This window comes from Actinia tenebrosa, unplaced genomic scaffold, assembly GCF_029948245.1.
Source record: "Actinia tenebrosa isolate PJP-AT-01 unplaced genomic scaffold, QUT_ActTen_1.0 PGA_scaffold7__59_contigs__length_16204524, whole genome shotgun sequence".
Classification (NCBI taxonomy): domain Eukaryota; kingdom Metazoa; phylum Cnidaria; class Anthozoa; order Actiniaria; family Actiniidae; genus Actinia; species Actinia tenebrosa.
Window position 1 is genome coordinate 7435625 of NW_028292584.1, and position 20204 is coordinate 7455828.

Genomic DNA, 20204 nt, shown 5'->3' on the forward strand with positions numbered 1-20204 from the left:
GATGGTTTGAAATTAGTGGAACTTATCCAACCACAAAGGAAAACAAAACCAAGAGGGAGAAGCAAAGAGACTATAACTGAAGAATTCTGCGGTGCGTTTCCGGGTGCAGAGGAAGTGTAGCTAGACTTTTATCTTTTCGCTTAATACCGCGAAAACAACCGCTCCCAAAAACGGAAAGACGGAGAAGGAGCCGCAAAGAAGTCCAATATCAGTTAGGTTGTATGATGAAAACTGATTTTGATTTTTGCTCATTTTTTCCATAATTTGGCCCGATCCGAAGTGCAGTGATCTTCGACACTTGGACGACCCCAACACAGCCTGGACTTGCTCAATACAATATACATGCGGCTCTCCTCAAGCGTCATCCATTTAGTCAAATTAAACTAGATTTAAAAAGCATTGGTTATTGCGTTACATCATCGAGGTTGTTTACATCATTGGGTCGTTTTGGAAGATGCTATATGACGTCTTTTATCGTTTGTGAAAAGTGAAAAAGAAAGAAAGAAAGAAAGAAAGAAAGAAAGAAAGAAAGAAAGAAAGAAAGAAAGAAAGAAAGAAAGAAAGAAAGAAAGAAAGAAAGAAAAGCCCTATAATATAACGCTGCATTTATTCCCAATTACTGATAAATCGTCGCACTAGACAATTACAATTAGCGATTCCATCACCAGATTGCCATTCAGTGCCATTTTATAGGGGAAAGTCGATGAGTGATGCTTCCAAACAACGCAAAATAGTAAAATCAAATCCAAAGAATTTATCAATTATCCTGATAATCCATTCACAATTAACAATTATCAATCGAGGCGCTAAGCTGTGAATAGTAAAATCTAGAATGTTCTTGTGTTTCATAGACAGGGGCCAACTTTGACTTATTTTCTTTATTGTTTCTTCAGCGACCTTTTCGACTGACCTCGACCCGCGCAAGCGCTGAGGAAAAGATAAGTTTTGGCATTCCAAAACCATACAATAACATCTTTAATTTAAAATAAACTTACTTCACAACAAGTAAACTTGGAATCTATTTCTACATGACATTGAATCGGCTTCTATTGTGATAAACGCATTTGAAATTCTTGAGGTAGTTGTTCTCGTGAGGGAAATTTTCCGTTGTTTTTCCCCATGCTTCTATGTTTTTATAAGTTAATTGATTTTCCAGTATTCATATCTTAGCATGGGTTTAATTGACTTGAGTTTTCCTCTGATTGTAGTCATGCGTGACCTAAAGACACCATTACAAATAGATCCCTCTCAACGTATAAACATCACGGACTAAATATTATCGTAGCTTTTTCTACCCCCAAACCCCTCATATAAAACTGTGCCTGAATACTAAAGTTTAAGACTTATTTTATATTAGATAAATTTGTGAGGCATTACTGATATAAAAATGTAATATAAACAAAGACATTTAGATCTCTTGGGATAACGTTACGTCGACAATCAGCACCTAAAACATTTTCTACAAAAACTAAACGAAAGTAAAGAATTTACATTATCGTAAATTGGCCCCCGTGAAATGTTAGTCGAAAATGCTATTCTTTAAATACCTTTTGGATAGTACCTCAGTGATACTTAGCTAGTTACGTGTCTAGTAAAATTAAACACGAGAAGTGTCAAGTATGAGATGTATATTAAAGTACGCGAGCTTGAATCTAGGCTTAATTATTGCTACTTTTGATTTAGACAGAATTCCACCGACACCGATTAATCGAACAAAAAAACCTTAATATTCATGTATACATACATTCATTATCTTCTAACTGTAGCAATGGTTGTAGTGCTCGAGAATCGTTTTATACCTTTACCTGTAAGAAGAACAAGATGACTCAAAACTAGCATTGTCTTCATAACTCTACTTCTGTTCGCTTCGGTACTAAACATCTTGTGTTAATAGTACTCCGACAACGTCTTTCAGTTAATAGAAGTAGCTAACAGAGTAGCCCACATCCTTGGTGCTTCACAAAATAACGAGAGTCCCGACAGATGATGGGTAAAAGTTGATAAGGTATAGAGTTACAATTGGCAGTATTGCTTACGGATTGACATAAGTCTTCTCAAGCCGAGAGGCTGCGGAATCCGATCTACGAGAGCAAACTGTTATTAGGGCTCCCTATTCTGTGAGCGCAGTTGTCTAAATCGGATAGCAACTCCTGTCTTTAATTTAGATTTGTTGGTTTTCGCACAGTAGGATGCTCATAGATCACACGTAATGTCTGGCTGGCTTGTGTGACTGTCATGAAATTAAGGCCAGCCGGTTGAAAATCTCACTTTCGACGTGATATTAAGGAAACCTTTTGTAGACAAGTTTCCTCGAAGACGGTGGTTTTCAACGCAAAACGCAGAGTTTAACGATCCTTTGCCAGGCTCATCGTAGAGGAATTTTTTTTCAGAGTTTTAGCGTTCGACTCTGAAGATTGCGTTTTTCCCGCCCGTCACTGAGGATCACCCGACCTAACCTATAAACCGACTGTCATAAATTATGGTCATTAGATGAAAGAGTGAGAAAAAACATGTTTGTGAATGAAGCCCTTCTGATCCGAACATATGTCCTTTAGACCGACGACCGTAGCCAGCAGTTACGACGACCATCCCCGTCCTTCGTATGATTCGGGGATTATCACTGGTTGACTCAACCCACAATGCGAGCAGTACTAGTCCGACTTTTCCCAGAAAAGACGAGTGTTTTGGGGTTCCTGTGCACTCGCGCGGAGATCGGAGCCAAATAAGCGGGGAGAATCTCCGATCTCCACGCGCGTGCACAGGAATCTTAAAACACTCGTCTGGAGGGAAAGTGAGACTGCACGCAGTCTATTTGTTACGAAGTGAGTCGTCCGTACTCGGTACCAAGGACAGAAAGACAAATACGTCGAATTGAAACCTATTAAGCTGTAGAGAAAATTCGTTTAAGTTTCTCTCCAAAAATTGATAAATTACTTTAAATGGATTAGAAAGTTTTTTTCATAAACCAAACGCGCTTTTGAAATAATGACGTTTGGGTTGCCTGTGGTTTGGTGGAAATTTATTTGGATTGGGCTTCCTTTGGTTAGGGAAAAACACCGAAGACATTGTGAAAGTGCTTGAATTTGCAGAAATATATTTTCTTCGTTTCCAGATTTTCTATAGAGTTTTATGTACCGATCGCAGAGTGAATGTTAACTAAAGATTCATATCAACCTTCAGTAAAGTTCTGAGCTCAATATACTTGAAAATAAGACGAGGAACGATGGAAGATCTTCGCATCCACGCAGGTAAATGTTGTTTTAATATACAACTGTTTAGAATTTGGAGAAATTCTCAAAGAAAACCAGATAGATTGGAGGTTATTTTAGTCTTCTTGGGGGAGATTTACTCGTATTTCTTACAGTTCTTACATTGGTACAGGATGAAGTGCTCATATTCTTTGTCAAATGTACCATTTCACAGTTGTTTAAATATAATTCCAGGCTATAAATTTATCATTAATTTGTATGTCTAGTTTCTTTTGTATTTGTACTGTACTTTGAAAGTTTCAAGGACGTGAAAAGCTACCCATGAACCATCTCATTTATTTTCTCCCTTTCTCATTGTTATTCAAGGGTATCAAATGTAGGAATAGTTCACTTTTCCTCCATCTGTGAATTTGTTTGATTCATTTAAATTTTATACTAGACTCACATGTCAGTATAAAAATTTGTTAGGTGTCTACTAATTTGCTTTTGGTATGTTATATTATTGAAGTCTAATCATGAGTTAAGAGATTTAAAATAGTTTTCTATTTTAGATGATCCCAGAATCTATTGTTTAGCATTAAATGCTGTACCGTAGCTTAAGCCATGCTTCTATAATGATTAGAGAGCTTTCCCAAATTTGCTTAAGGGCCACAAGTTTATCAGTTAACAAAATTACTGTCACGTGTCACCCTCATTAAATAAAGTCTTCAATTCAATTCAATTGAGTGACCACGAAGCAAAGGCTCCATTTCAAGGTAATGGACTTGATAAGAAAAATCTAATAATAATAATAATAATTGGATTTACCACTACATGGTGAATGAAAAGCCTAATAGGTTTTGCAATACACTTGGTAAGGCTACAGGTAGATTGGATTAGCATTTAGAAGTTGATTTTTGTGAAGGAAGAACCAGAGAACCAGGAGAAAAACCCTCAAATCACAGGAGAGAACCAAAGCAGCTCTACTCACATATTATACAGAGCCTGGGGAGAATCAAATCAGCGCGGGTCACTTTGGTGAGAGGTTACACCACCCATGCTTCCCAAACAAACATGCAGTAAATGTATGAATCCATTAATTAAGTCCAATATTGAATTGGAGTCAATTTTTCATGGCCATTCAAGCACATTTTGGAAAGGTATATTGCATATACATATATTATATAATTTCCTTATAGTTTTAGACTTGAATAGATTTTTGCACACTGTGATTGTTTGAGTAGCCAGTGATTTTGTGATGATGCTCGCTGGTCATAAGTAGAAAAAATATCACTTTAGTAAGCAAAAGTAAAATTAATAATAGAAGGTTTTTTTTATCCTGGTTATGCTAAAATGATTATTCATCTCAGGCTCAGTGATCATTGGTGAATATTCACTGATAATTACTGAGCCAGAGGCAGATAATATTATACACCACAAATAAAATATACATTATACCACAGGGAGCCCAATTTGAATAAAAAGTGATAGTTCTTGTGATAGTATCTTCCATAACAACAGTGAATACAAAAATCCAGCCAAAGATAACAAGGTCGTGGTTTATAGTATTTTCTATATATGAATAAAAGACTTCATATTTTTTATCATTTCATAAATGCATGTGAATAGACATATGAATATAATGATAATAGTGCATTTATAAAGCAAGCATATTAACTACTTTCTAGTGGCACTTATACACCTACTTGCAAGAACGTTGTCATACGAAAATAGAACATTAGTGATTTAGTGGGATAGGAATTATATTAAAAAACAAAAGAAGATCACTGAAGCTGAACTTTTTCTTTCGTCCTTTTTCCTACATTAATTCCTTTCTCACTAAATTACTAATGTTCTATTCTTGTATGACAACCTTCTTGCAAGTAGGTGTAAATACAGAGAATCGTATTCTTAGGGAATAACATTTGGTATATGAAATAGGAAAACATTAATGCTGAAATTAAACTTGGTATTAATCATTGATGTAAAACTTGAAATAAAATTCCTACATATTAGGGCCCTCAGGGAAATTTTTTTTGGAAAACAAAGCTATCCAAAAATATTTTACAACATTTTCATATTTTTTCGTCGGTTTTATTTTAGCCTTGCACTTTTATCTTAATTGACCCTTTTCGAGTTCCAAATTACCGCTGTGTTCCTTGACTACAGACTCATTTACTCAGGCTAAGCCTCGATTTTGTTTAGAATATTAACATGTCTCAGTCAAGGTCCGTCGAGTTTCAAGGTATTTGTATTGTTGAAGTTATGCATTCTTTACTTTACCGTTGGTAGTTGTGAATATTTAAACACTGATGCGAGGCAAAGCCTGAGTAAATGAGTCTGTAATCGAGGAATGCAGCAGTAATTTGGACCTCGAAAAGGGTCTATTGGGCTCCCAGTGACCTCCAGTGGCCAAATAAGCTCTTTTATACAATTTGTATTTGATAGTTCTTTTCAAAGTAGCTATTCTAGGTTGAGGAAAACAATGGGTCAAGTTGGCATTGCAGTGCATTGTGGTACTGCTTTAAGGAACATATTTCCAAGATGGCTGTATTTTGACCCCTCAAACAGTCCCACAATGCACTGCAGTGTTTACTCGACCCACTTTTTCCCCATCTCGAAATGGCCAATATTCTTTGTTAAAGAAGGTATTTCTTTTAAAACAGATGACAGCATGTCAATGGACCAGTCAGGATTCGATGCAGACGTAGATGAAGACATGATAGATCCTAATGGTAGCTTAATGGACCAGGTCATGGATGTCCTTCATTCTGGTGGTTCATTCACAATCAGAGGAATCTTGAACAGCATTTTAATGTGCTCATCTAACATTCACGTCCAAGACTGCCTCACATCGCTAGCCTCACAAGGACTAGTAGAAGTAGTTGGGACTAATCCTATTAGATGGCAACTGGTAGGAGGACCTTCAAAACAGCCGACTCCACCCAAGGAAAGTAATCTTTGTCACTCCCCAAACCCATCAATGCAATATAGGGTTACATCTGCAAATAATCCCTTTGATGGTGATCTTAACTCAAAGCAAGGTCCACCTAGAGGAGTATCAAACCTGGACCAATTTGAAAATAATTCATTTGTTAGTGCCAGACAATACAGTTCTGATGTCTTTACTTCTCAGCTAGGAAGAAGCCATTTTGAAAACAACTCAGTCTCTCCACACGATAAAACTGGTTTCCAAAAACAAGCCAACATAGGATGTCCTCCACCTCCTTCGGCCGAGCTGTTTAAGTCTTTGATGTCACAGTGCAAGTTCCCTTCAGCACCAGTCAAGCAGGCAGGCAGTAACACGAGAAACTCGGAGCCAGCTCTAAAAAATAATCGAGGATTTTTTAACTCTTCAGCAAGTAACCACTTCTCTGCATCAACGTCTGCAGAAGAAGCCGATAATTATCATCCATTGGTTGGAAACTTTGGTTTTGGGTCTAAGCATTCGTTCAGTAATTTTCCACAAAGTGGAACAAGCCCTCCATCTCTTATGAATGTTTCTACTCCTCCTGGAAGTAAATATCCTGATAATAATTTTTCTCCAAGAATTGCCCATCCACCCTCTGGCAGCTCTTCTTTTGGCCAAGACAATTCTCTTCCAGGACAAGCCAAAAATAATCGTTCTATTGTAAAAGGAAACAATGCTCCTTCTATTGCTTGTAACTTCAACCCATCTTATGGTCAAGATAGTTTCTTTTCTCAACCACATGGAAAAAGTTTTGGTACCTTGAATCAAGAGGAAATAAGATCTCAAAAAACAGCTCTTAGAGAAGATGCAGGGAACCATTTTGAAGAAAATAGGCAGCAGAGCTCAAGCTTTCCTCGACCGCCTTCTGCACAAATGTTCGAGACGTTGGTAAAGAAGGGTCCACAGTCATCAAAGCCAGTGTCTTCCAAGAATCAAATCAAAAAACTGACAGAGTTGGAGTCGAAGGTGTTAGACTTTATGAAACAGACAGGAAAGCAGTGTGATACCTTACAGATATCACGTGGTGTTGGATTGAGAACCAAAAAGGACGTCAATCCATCTTTGTATCGTATGCAGACTATGGGGTTGATTGTAAAGGTGCACGACAAACCACCAACCTGGAAGACAAGACCCGAGAACTTAAGTCTGGTGACGAGTGAAGTTCATGGGAGCACCACGACTGGTAAGCGGTTTTCTACCAAAAACGCAAACCCCCTTGGTTCTGGAATAACAAACTATCCTCATACCTTCACTGATGATAGAATGCAGAGCACATCTCAGCCAATCAATCCTCTTGGCAAGAGAACTTTATCATTAGAAGATCGTCAACCACAAAAGGTAGTTCACTACGAAGGCACGCCTGACACTCACAAGTCATTATCGCCATCTTCTCAGCCAGAAGTGCAGACCCAAGCGCTGTCAAAAGTAGTGCATTCAGCGATCAATCAAAACCCAGTAAGTGCGTTGAATGAATATGCACAGAAAAATCGCTTGGATTTGACATTTGAGGTCATCAATGAAGGGAGAAATTTCAATAAGCCGCCTTTTACAATTGCTGTAGTTTTGGGTGGCCAAATGTACCCTGCTGCTACCTCATCAAATATGAAAGACGCGAGAAGAGAAGCATGTGATATGGCTCTTAGAGCTCTTCTTGGCCACAACCTAGACCCAGGAAGCCCAACCAACCAGTTAAACCTGTCTCAGCCTAATTTATCAAGTCTAAACTGCGCAAGGACCCACTTTGATATGATTGCAGCACTTTCACAGCATGCATTTGTCCAGCTTGCTGCCACTATTCCTGACAAATTTGCCGGGAGAAAGGTAATCGCATGTATTGTGATGAAAAAAGGAGCTCAAGATCCTGGTATCGTTGTAAGCCTTGGCGCAGGAAACCGCTGTGTTACTGGCCAGCGGTTGAGCATGGAAGGCAAAGTTGTGAATGACTCCCACGCAGAGATCGTTGCTAGGAGATCTTTGCACCGGTTCTTTTATTCTCAGCTCAACAGCTTCTACGATGGCCATGAGTCTATCTTCGAGAAGATGAACAATGCGACCCTTCTGAAACTCAAGGAAGGCATTTCATTCCATTTGTATATCAGCACGGCCCCCTGTGGCGACGGAGCACTGTTTACTCCAAGGCTCGACGATGTACTAAAAGAACCAGAAGCTCAAGGTCACCAACATTCCCCAGAATTCTCAGCCAAATCTCAAGGAATTCTAAGGACAAAGATAGAGGACGGTGAAGGCACTATTCCGATTGATACAAACGAAGGTCCTCAAACTTGGGATGGTCTTCTTCGTGGGGAGAGATTGCGTACCATGTCCTGCAGTGATAAGATCTGTCGGTGGAACGTTGTGGGACTTCAAGGCGCTCTTTTAAGCCATTTCATAGAGCCCATTTATTTAGAGTCCCTAACCTTGGGGTACCTATATGATCATGGGCATCTATCGAGAGCTGTGTGCTGTAGATTGCAACACAAGGTTGATCTTGTTGGCGAACTGCCAAAGCCATTCAAAATCAACCACCCCTTACTCGGTCGTGTCACTGCATATGAAGCAACAAGACACACCGAAAAGACGAACAATATGAGCGTAAATTGGACCACCAATGACACAGCAGCGGAAGTGACGGATGGACGAACGGGGGCGTGTTTGTCGAGAACCAATAACAGTCCTACGCCATCGCGTATCTGTAAGGCATCGTTATACAACTTGTTCAAAGAAATCTGCGCCAAAGCACAGAGAAATGATCTGCTTCACTCAGAGACTTACAGAGAGGCAAAGGAAAGAGCAACAGGTTTTCAGAGCGCAAAGCGTTTGATGTTCGAGTGTTTTAGGAAGTCGAAGTATGGGTCTTGGGTTAGCAAGCCACCAGAGCAAGAAATGTTCTGAATAGTCATGCATAAGTTTCACAGCGCAAAGCGTTTGATGTTTTACAGGGACGGCGGGGCTGGGGAGGAGGACTTAGGGCTATAGCCCCACTAATAATTTTGTCGCTATTTTGGATTTATTCGCTTATTTTCTTTTTGATATAAAGTTCAGTATTTTGAAGAGATATCTGAAATATTAGCCCCCCAATCCAAAACGCGCTCCGCGGCCCCTGTTTTAGGAGGTGGAAGTTAGGGTCTATAAAAAGGAAATGTCGCAACATGCTTCTCCTTCAGTAATGGATTAGAGTCTTGATTGATATTACATTACCTATCTTGACTTTTGTTTTGTTATTTTTTAGCCCGAGGGGGCACAGCCTAAAGACTGGTGGGAACTGGGATCGCTGTGATTAGTTTTGATGTCGTACCTTAAGCGAGTGCGGAAAGACTTTTTTAACTTCGAACGCGGAAACTTTGAATGTTGGAAAATCAATTGCTCGATACGTTACCTTTAACCACGCGATAAAACTAATGTCGATGATCCTTATTTCCTATTAGTCTTTGAATTATTCCCTAGATGAAGTCGTTAGGTTGAGGGAAAAACTTGGTCGAGTTGGCATTGCGGGCCTATTTTGGGGAGGCATATCAGTTAAACACAGTCAATAGCCCACTTCCGAGATACACTGTATGCTTCGGTTGTCACGCACAAAGGTTTCAGTATGAGGCTACGTGCTAAATTAAATTTATTCTTACCGCCTGTCACGAATGACTGAGCATTTATCACGTTGCCTCATACTGAAACCTTTTGTGCGTGACAAGCGAAGCATATCTCGGAAGTGGGCTATTCACAAAACGTTGTCGTCGACCAACTCAAGCCTACGCGACTGGACCGAAAGGAACTCTGGGTAGCAATCACAGGCATCCGAGACCTCCTATATATCCTATATTTCCTATAAATAGGACGACTGCTGATTGATACATTTATATTTTACACTGTTTAGCATATTTGGCGAAGGAAATAAAATGGCCTCCTATTATTTTATTTTTATTTATTTTTATTTTATTTTTGGTTCTGTTTTTTGTTTTTTTTGTTGTTTTTTTTTCATGGCTTTCATTGCCTGTGCACCCTCCCGATCCCTGGTTACGCCACCAAAAAGCTATCTTAGCTCCTATAAAGTGCATATATTTTTGGGGGGAAATCCTATATTTTCCTATATTTTGAACTTGTACAGCCTATATTCCCTATCAGATTTGTCTAAAAAGTGGCTGTGATGCCTGCAATCATTGAAGCCGAGTCGACTGCAGTAATTTTATTCGACTAGTTATGCCTGGTTTACAGCACGAACCTTCGTAGGCGAGCGGGAAGTGTTGAAGGAGACGTATTTTTAATGCCTTAATATTTTCGGAATCGTGAACTGAATCATAACTACTTTGTTTTTCTTTCCCTAAACCCAAAGACATGCATTTAATGGATTGTTTCTGCACGAGTTTACACGCTTCAAAAGGACGGTCGGTTAGCACCAGTACACACGCTTCAAAAAGAAGGTCGTTTAGCACTAGTTCACACGCTTCAAAAGGACGGTCGGTTAACACTAGTTCACACGCTTCAAAAGGGCGGTCGGTTATCACTAGTTCACACTTTTTAAAAGGACGGTCGGTTAGCAATATTTCGCACGCTTCAAAAGGACGGTCGGTTAGCAATATTTCACACGCTTCAAAAGGACGGTCGGTTATCAATATTTCACACGCTTCAAAAGGACGGTCGTTTAGCACTAGTTCACACGCTTCAAAAGGACGGTCGGTTAACACTAGTTCACACGCTTCAAAAGGGCTGTCGGTTAACACTAGTTCACACGCTTCAAAAGGACGGTCGGTTATCACTAGTTCACACGCATCAAAAGGACGGTCGGTTATCACTAGTTCACACCCTTCAAAAGGACGGTCGGTTAGCAATATTTCACACGCTTCAAAAGGACGGTCGGTTAGCACTAGTTCACACCCTTCAAAAGGACGGTCGATTAGCAATATTTCACACGCTTCAAAAGGACGGTCGGTTAGCACTAGTTCACACGCTTCAAAAGGACGGTCGGTTAGCACTAGTTCACACCCTTCAAAAGGACGGTCGGTTAGCAATATTTCACACTTTTTAAAAGGACGGTCGGTTAGCACTAGTTCACACCCTTCAAAAGGACGGTCGGTTAACACTAGTTCACACACTTCAAAAGGACGGCCGGTTAGCAATATTTCACACGCTTCAAAAGGACGGTCGGTTAGCACTAGTTCACGCCCTTCAAAAGAACGTACGGTCGGTTAGCAATATTTCACACGCTTCAAAAGGACGGTCGGTTAGCACTAGTTCACACGCTTCAAAAGGACGGTCGGTTAGCACTAGTTCACACCCTTCAAAAGGACGGTCGGTTAGCAATATTTCACACTTTTTAAAAGGACGGTCGGTTAGCACTAGTTCACACCCTTCAAAAGGACGGTCGGTTAACACTAGTTCACACACTTCAAAAGGACGGCCGGTTAGCAATATTTCACACGCTTCAAAAGGACGGTCGGTTAACAATATTTCACACGCTTCAAAAGGACGGTCGGTTAACACTAGTTCACACACTTCAAAAAGACGGCCGGTTAGCAATATTTCACACGCTTCAAAAGGACGGTCGGTTAACAATATTTCACACGCTTCAAAAGGACGGTCGGTTAGCAGTTAGTTAGATATTACATCGACAGAGGGTGTCCTTCCAAAGCATGTGAAGGAGTGCGGAATACCCGGAGTTTTACGAAGTTCACAACACTCAAAAGGACACCACATTAAACTTATTTTCTCTTAGATATTACATCGGCAGAAGGCGTCCTTCCGAAGCGTGTGAAGGAGTGCGGAATACCCGGAGTTTTACAAAGATCACAACACTCAAAAGGACACCTTATTTGCTAAGATTATTTTCTCTTTTAGATATTACATTAACCACATAAGGCTTCCCTCTGTAGCGTGTGAAGATGTGTCTGCGGAGTAGCGAGTTTTTCAAAGATCACAACACTTAAAAGGATACCAAAGCAAGCTTATTTTAGGAATTACAATAAAGACTTTTTTGCCCTCTATATTACATGCAGTATCAGTGGTAACTGTACAAGCGCTCTCTTTCAGTTTTACCATATGATCTTGCATGGTCACAGGTGAGGGATTTTCGACTGTCTTTTTCATTTCTTGCTTGATATAAAAGAAAGGAAATGTGAAATTAAGTGGCATAGGGGTACAGATTATCACAGCGTTTCCTTACCCGTTTCCTTTTCATAAAATCCACGCATCTCTTAATTTCTAAAAATAACGACGTCAAAGCTATTTATCAAGTAATCTTCAACTTTCTAATTTGTTTTTACCCGATCCAACACTCCACCTAGAAAAAGTCCGATCCTAGAAGTAAATCCAGATTGTGATTTTCCACAATTTTGGATTTTAGGGTTAAAACTATCAAATTCTAAAAGAGCAAGTTAAATACGTACCAATGGCGTCATTTATTTTGTTTTTGTTGTTAAAAAATAATGGTTTTACGAGCATCAAATGTTTCACCAGAAAGCCTATTGTACGCATTACTCACACCTCCCCCTCCCCCAAGGAATTTGGTTCTACAATTGAACTTTTGACGGCAAAATCCTGACACTAATTTCTAAGGACTGTCCCACACAATTTCTATTAACGATATGGTAGGAATATTTTGTGACGCGCCTTTCGAATCTCACGGTTCTCCTTAAGCACGGTCATTGTCCATATACACTCTTAAGATCACGGCACGGCACGAATGTACCTAGTGTAGTTTCAGACTTATTTTCTTCCCGCTGAGACGAACTGAGAAGTTGTGGGCGAGGAAAATAATTTTTTTCAGCTTTTTGTATTGAATCTACTCTCCTCTTTGCCTACTCTCCTCCTTGTCTACTCTCCTCCTTGTCTACTCTCTTTCTTGCCTACTTTCCTCCTTGCCTACTCTCCTCCTTGCCTACTCTCCTCCTTGCCTACTCTCCTCCTGGCCTACTCTCTTCCTTGCCTACTCTCCTCCTGGCCTACTCTCCTCCTTGCCTACTCTCCTCCTTGCCTACTCTCCTCCTTGCCTACTCTCCTCCTTGCCTACTCTCCTCCTTGCCTACTCTCCTCCTTACCTATCCTCCTCCTTGCCTACTCTCCTCTTGGCCTACTCTCCTCCTTGCCTACTCTCCTCCTTGCCTACTCTCCTCCTGGCCTACTCTCCTCCTTGCCTATTCTCCTCCTTGCCTACTCTCCTCCTGGCCTACCTCCTCCTGCCTACTCTCCTATTGGCCTACTCTCCTTCTTGCCTACTCTCCTCCTTGCCTACTCTCCTCCTTGCCTACTCTCCTCCTTGCCTACTCTCCTCCTTGCCTACTCCTCCTCCTTGCCTACTCTCCTCCTTGCCTACTCCTCTTGGCCTACTCTCCTCCTTGCCTACTCTCCTCCTTGCCTACTCTCCTCCTTGCCTACTCTCCTCCTTGCCTACTCTCCTCCTTGCCTATCCTCCTCCTTGCCTACCTCTCCTCCTTGCCTACTCTCCTCCTTGCCTACCTCCTCCTTGCCTACTCTCCTCCTTGCCTACTCTCCTCCTTGCCTACTCTCCTCCTTGGCCTACTCTCCTCCTTGCCTACTCTCCTCCTTGCCTACTCTCCTCCTCTCCTCCTTGCCTACTCTCCTCCTTGCCTACTCTCCTCCTTGCTACTACTCTCCTACTCTCCTACTGCCTACTCTCCTCCTTGCCTACTCTTCCTCCTTGCCTACTCTCCTCCTTGCCTACTCTCCTCCTTGCCTACTCTCCTCCTTGCCTACTCTCCTCCTTGCCTACTCTCCTCCTTGCCTACTCTCCTCCTTACCTATCCTCCTCCTTGCCTACTCTCCTCTTGGCCTACTCTCCTCCTTGCCTACTCTCCTCCTGGCCTACTCTCCTCCTGGCCTACTCTCCTCCTTGCCTACTCTCCTCCTTGCCTACTCTCCTCCTTGCCTACTCTCCTCCTTGCCTACTCTCCTCCTTGCATACACTCCTCCTTGCCTACTCCCCTCTCTTCTCCTCGCCTCACTTCCTTATTCCCTTATCTATCCTCCTCCTCGCCTCTTGCATCCTTGTATGTCTCCTCCTGGCCTATGCTCCTCCTCAATTCCTGGTCTCCCCTTATCCTCGCCTCCTCCTTTCCCCTTTGCCTGCTTAACTGCTAAAATAACCCTTTCCGTTTCAGGTTGGAAGTATAAAAGGGATAAAGGGTGTGGTCATGGAGAAGAGACGACCAATAGTATGGCTCCATAACGGACTGGAAGCACCAAAACTTGCAAGCCTTGCTCTCAAGTATAAAAAACTGAAAGTATTGTGGTTTTTTTTTTTTTTTTTTTTTTTTTTTTTTTTCAGGTTTTTTTTGTGGAATAGCTTAACACTCTTGTGAGTAAGTTAATCATTGAGGGATTTCATGAATATTCATGCTTTGGCTTGTTGAGTGGTGTTTGATTGGCTTCTTGGATTGATCTTGGTTGAGATTGGATGGTTGGCCAGGAATTTGGGTTGGATTTTGGAGGGACAACACCAAGAGAAAAAATCAAGGAAAAGACCTTATGAACTCCTCTGAAACATGCTGCTGAGTCCAAGGCTCGAACCATTACCACACACCACTACCCTTGATTCAATATGTTAAGAGCAGTTTTCGCATGACTGTGAAAAGCTCACGGCACGAACACGGTAATGACACGGCAAGGGATACGCCAGACCAATCACATTGCTCGACAATTTACTCCTCATCCAATATAATACCCTTACGTAACACGGCATAAACACGGCGCGGACACGGTGGCGCCAAATGTTACGACACTGTCAGTCCAATCACGTTGAGTGAGGAAAAAATCTGACAATTAAAATCAACTCTAAAAGCATCACGGCACGGCACGCTTATGGCGCTGAGCTTTTCAGTCATGCGAAAAATGCTCTAATACAATGTTGTTACCTTGCTTAGAGCCAGCCCTTTATTATGATGAAGCCCAAATCTAACACCAGCGATGACACAAGCTTGGAGTTTGAAGGATTCTGCATCGATTTTCTGAATGAATTGAAAAAGAAACTTCAGTTTGAATATGAGATTGAGAGTAGAGACTCACTGTTACAAAAGCTACAGGACGGGTCCTGGGACGGTATTATAGGAGATTTAACGAAAGAGGTATGGCTTTGATTACTCGATTTTTCGTGTCTCACTTTTCTTTTAAAACTTATCCCCTCCCTCCCTGCCCGCCTGCCTGCCTGCCTGCCTTCCCTCCTTCCTTCCTTCCTTCCTTCCTTCCTTCCTTCCTTCCTTCCTTCCTTCCTTCCTTCCTTCCTTCCTTCCTTCCTTCCTTCCTTCCTTTCGTTCGTTCTTTTTTTGTGTGTTCTTTTCATTGCGTCACTAAATTATAAAAAGCATGCCATATATATTCAAACAGTAGTAGACTATTTCTACAAAACGAATTCGGCAAAAAATGCGCCTTATATTATGCATTATTATTTTCGTTGTTGTTGTTTTTTTTTTGTTTGTTTGTTTTTTTTTTTTGTTTTTTTGTTTTTTGTTTTTTTGTTTTTTTTGTTTTTGAGTGAGGTTGAGCTTGATACCGTGAATTATCATAACCGAGGCTATGTTGATAATATATGATATCGTGCGAAAACGGAATTCACCGATTTGTTTTGGTATAATTATTGTCAGCGGAATAATAAAAATTTATTACAATTTAATATTCAGCTTTTGAAACAAAGCAAAAATATTTCCATCTCTGTTAAGTTATGACCTTTCAAGGGCGGATCCATCCAAAATTTTAGTGGGGGGGGGGGGGGGGGGATGACGTAACGTGCAATCGAAGAATACAGTTGTTATGTAGGTTCACTCGCTATCAAAGAGGCCAAATAGTGAGCACAATGCATAAAATCTGAAAAATTGTGTAATATCGCTTTACATTTTTATACGGTGAAAAAAATACTAAACTGTTTTCACGTTTCTTGTAATACATTTTTCACTGAAAACAGATTAATGAACGGCGTGAAACTATTTTTAAAATGATGCAAATTAGCTTAAAGCGCATGCGCATTTTTGCGTTTGACGTCATCCGTACGTTTCCTACTCGTAAAACCCGTTCCAAAGTATCTTGTATTTTACTTTTTTGAGTCGAAAACCGAAAACTAAGACGTCTAGGATTACGACACTTCATTTCATTTAGCCCGCGTTTCTTGGCGGTTTGCGGAGTTGAGAAGAAGAGAGTCGAAACACCGCAGACCAGCAAGCAACGCAGTCTAGAATCATATTCCTTCGAACCACTACGTTTTTATGGAAAAAGACAGAATACTTTTGAACAGCTAGGTTTCGATCGACAATTAACAACGCGCTCTAAGCGTAGATGTTATTCTTTGCCTGTTTCTCATACCCTGGTATTTTTTCATAGTGTTGGGCGGCAGCTTGGCTTTCTTCACCGCGATGTAATGATTGATACGCAGGCTGTTTCACGAGTTGCAGCTCCATGTACTCTGTCGTTTTTGTTTCCTTATTCGCTTCCTCCTTCGCTGCTCTCGCAGCGTCATCTAACGACTCATAATCAGTACTAGTACCGCCTGGCATTTGGCCTATTAGCGCGTAATGTTGTACACTTTGAGCCTCATCTTGGATCACTTGCTCTGGTGGTTTGAGAGGGTTAGTTACGGCGTTACTGCTTGACTGGATGACGTCACTCTCGAGTGCTTGGTTGTCACTGGCATCAGCCATTAAGTTTTGCCCTTCACTATTTTCTTTATTTCTTCGTAATCGGCAAATCAGGTATGCGATGCACCAAAGGAAGTATGAAATATATTACTGTTGATAAAAGAAGAATTGTTCGATTATTTCATATATCTATTCCAATACACACCTTTACCTTGGGCATACTGTTTCCCCATTTCAGACCACATGTCATTCCCTAGAGTATCATTTCTTTGTTTAAAGGTTGCACATGAAAAGACACACGAATATGGATACAGATTAAACGAAGAATCTCATCATTAAAATAACGACACGTGGTATGAAATGCCAAAACATAACGCTCGAGGTTATGAGGTGTATTTTACGAAAACCACCTGAATCTTATTACCATGCATTGTTAAGATTATTTCTTGCTTACTTGAGTCACCTGCGGCAGAACATTCCTTCACTTCATTTCTGCTCGTCGTGAAAGTAACCGTCTCCTCACTATTAGTAGCATTGCGTGTCCAACCACCTCGACCACCTCGTTTTTTAATCAGTCAAGCGAATTTGGGAAAGGTTAGTTTATGTACTGTTTAATACACGAGCAGGAGTGTTTTGTCGGGTTTTAGGCCCAATAAAACACGATCTGCGAGTTTATCAAACGGCTTCAAAAACTTTAAGTATGTCATTCCCTAGATTATCATTTCTTTGTTTAAAGGTTGCACATGAAAAGACACACGAATATGGATACAGATTAAACGAAGAATCTCATCATTAAAATAACGACACGTGGTATGAAATGCCAAAACATAACGCTCGAGGTTATGAGGTGTATTTTACGAAAACCACCTGAATCTTATTACCACGCTTTGTTAAGATTATTTCTTGCTTACTTGAGTCACCTGCGGCAGAACATTCCTTCACTTCATTTCTGCTCGTCGCGAAAGTAACCGTCTCCTCACTATTAGAGAGTTTAAGATAAGACCGCTACGGTAGACTACTACGGTTGAACGCGTCTGGTGAATACTGGATCGAGCATACCGTATACGGTTCAGTGGTCGCAAAAAATGATATATTTTGATTCGCAACCGAGTGCTATCCGAGTGTTGGCTAGCAGAAATGTCGTTTGAAGATATAAGAAATACAATCGTCATTGCTTTTGCTGATGGTATTTTGAGAGAGGATGAGTTCTTGATTTTATATGAAGAATATAAACCCTCTAATCCTTCTTATCCATTCTGGAAATACGACTCCTTTTGCTTGGATGACTTGAGTTCTAGCGAGTGCGAATCTAACTTCAGAGTCGCAAAAGAGGATATACCAGTGTTAGGGAACCATCTGCAGCTACCTGTACGCTTCGTTTGTTCTCAAGGGACTGTCTGCAGTGGATTAGAGGGCTTGTGCATGCTGCTAAAGAGATTGGCCTACCCTGGTCGGTATTACGATATGATTCCTACGTTCGCTCGTCCAATACCCGAGATAAGCATGATAACAAACACTGTGCTTGACTGGATTTATGAAACTCATGGTTTCCGTTTATCCTCCTGGAATCAACCTTTTCTCTCCAGAGCATCTTTTCAACGATATTCAGAAGCCATATTAAGAAAAGGCGCTCCTCTAACGAATTGTTTTGGCTTCATTGATGGGACTGTCCGTCCAATATGCAGACCCGGCTTACACCAAAACGTAGTATACAACGGACACAAACGAGTTCACGCGCTAAAGTTTCAAGCATTAGCACTTCCAAATGGTTTGATAGCCAATCTTTACGGTCCAGTGGAAGGGTGCCGACATGATGCAGGGACGTTAAGAAACTCAGGACTCTTGGGAACCCTTGAAAGAATAGCTTTTAACCCAGCAGGGAACGTTCTCTGTGTATACGGTGACCAAGCCTACCCGCTCCGCCCCAACTTGATGTGTCCCTATCGCGTTGGAGATGTTCCTGTTCTAACACCTGATATGAGGTCTTTCAATGAAGCTATGAGCTCAGTCCGAGTCTCCGTGGAGTGGTTGTTTCGCGATGTCTCGAACTACTTCAAGTTCATTGACTATAAGAAAAACTTAAAGATAGGATTAAGTGCAGTAGGAAAGCAGTACATAATAAGTGCATTGTTCAGAAACATGCTCACTTGTTTGTATGGTAATACAACCTCTGAGTCATTTCAAGTTGAGCCTCCAACATTAGCTGACTATTTAGCATAAAGCGCATAATATCCTGTTGGAAATATTGCAACGCTCTTCTGTTTGTTTGTTGTTGTTTTTAATAGAATAAAGTAGGTCATTACACCCCTGAAATAGATCTTATTTAATTTGATACATTTTAGTATACCCCAATTGAAATTCCATCGGTTACATCTATTTTCTTGGGTTTATTAAGCCTTCTGGTAATACATCTTCATAATTACATTAATAATTGTTATATTATAATAATAGTTACTATAACCTGGTCCAATTGACTATTAAGCCTGGTTCACACGAGCAACGCAAGTGCAAACGCAAACGCAAGAAAATGGAAAGGTTTCCATTCTTTCATTTTTAACGTGTGAACCGTACCGGTGAAAACGCAAACGCAATACTACAACGCAAGCCAGTCCTTTCGTTTGTTTGTGTATTTGCGTTGCTCGGGTAAACCAGGTTTTACACTTTGATCAGTAATAAATATTTACAAATACTTAAAATTATTCAATATATATTCACAATAATATTATTTCTATAAGTTGAATAATGCAGTTTTGAATAAATAGCTTACATACGTAACACACGCATCTTGGTTTCTCATACTTTAGTTTTGTTTTGTGACTGATATACTGTACGACATCGATAAAAGCATTTCTAATAGAACAAAAACACTAGCTAGTGGAAAGTATTATTAAAGTGCGTTTCACATTACATTAAGTAATGTAATTTAACATACAAATCCAAACAAGAACCGAGTGGTTTAAAAGGCAAAAACTTATTTTGCTAGTCTTTTGACAATGTCAGCCATAAGTTGCATCTGTTGCTGTTGCAATTTGTAATGTTCCTTTTGCTGTTCTGCTTGAAGACGCATTTCTTCTCTGCGTAATTCAAGATCTTGCTTTCGCAGAGCGGTTTCTACTTCTGTTTTTTCAGCCAAGTACTGCAGTGCTTCTGACCCTCCTTTTCTTGTTTTACGTCTTTTGGTCAACGCCTGCTCTACTTGGCCGTTCCCCTCTGAACCCGAATCACCACCTTCACTACCACTCTTTCTTGTTTTAGACCATGTTTCCATTGCATTGTTCCTAATGAATATGGCATTTTGTCTCTTTTTTTCCTGATTTTTTTCATCCCTTGCAACTTGGATCAGCGGAGATTTCATTTTTTCGACTATTTCTTCCAATATCATCTCATTTTCTGTTTGGTCATCAGGAGCAATGCCACTTGCAGACTCTTCATTCCTGCTTTTTTTCTTGAAGTCTGCCAACAATTTGTTGAAACGTT

At 40.6% G+C, this 20204-nt stretch overlaps 4 protein-coding genes across 5 annotated transcripts in view; 2 read left to right on the forward strand and 2 right to left on the reverse strand.

Annotated features, from left to right (window-relative positions):
- Window positions 1–2255, reverse strand: part of LOC116288616 (uncharacterized) — a 50225-nt gene extending 47970 nt beyond the window's left edge. The window contains exon 1 of one of the 2 annotated variants that reach the window (XM_089040527.1): window positions 1806–2159. In XM_089040527.1, coding sequence (XP_088896653.1) covers window positions 1806–1881 — 76 coding nt within the window. In that variant the 5' untranslated portion in view covers window positions 1882–2159. Of the gene's footprint in view, window positions 1–1805 lie in introns of both variants that reach the window. The other variant, XM_089040528.1, reaches the window with a different exon arrangement.
- Window positions 2256–3056: 801 nt separating this feature from the next.
- LOC116288613 (uncharacterized) lies at window positions 3057–9366 on the forward strand. The gene is made up of 2 exons (XM_031695424.2): window positions 3057–3248; window positions 5855–9366. Exons 1-2 carry the CDS (start codon window positions 3224–3226, stop codon window positions 9049–9051), a joined length of 3222 nt encoding a protein of 1073 aa, XP_031551284.1. The 5' UTR covers window positions 3057–3223; the 3' UTR covers window positions 9052–9366.
- On the reverse strand, window positions 3320–17482 carry LOC116288614 (uncharacterized). The gene is made up of 3 exons (XM_031695427.2): window positions 16456–17482; window positions 15018–15110; window positions 3320–12236 (listed from the first exon to the last, which is right to left on the reverse strand). The coding sequence occupies exons 1-2, from the start codon at window positions 16788–16790 to the stop codon at window positions 15023–15025; spliced, it is 423 nt and encodes a 140-aa protein (XP_031551287.1). The 5' UTR covers window positions 16791–17482; the 3' UTR covers window positions 3320–12236; window positions 15018–15022.
- A 382-nt stretch (window positions 17483–17864) lies between these two features.
- Window positions 17865–19040, forward strand: LOC148905443 (uncharacterized). Its single transcript, XM_089040123.1, has one exon. The coding sequence runs from the start codon at window positions 17865–17867 to the stop codon at window positions 18945–18947; it is 1083 nt and encodes a 360-aa protein (XP_088896249.1). The 3' UTR covers window positions 18948–19040.
- The last annotated feature ends 1164 nt before the right edge of the window (window positions 19041–20204 follow it).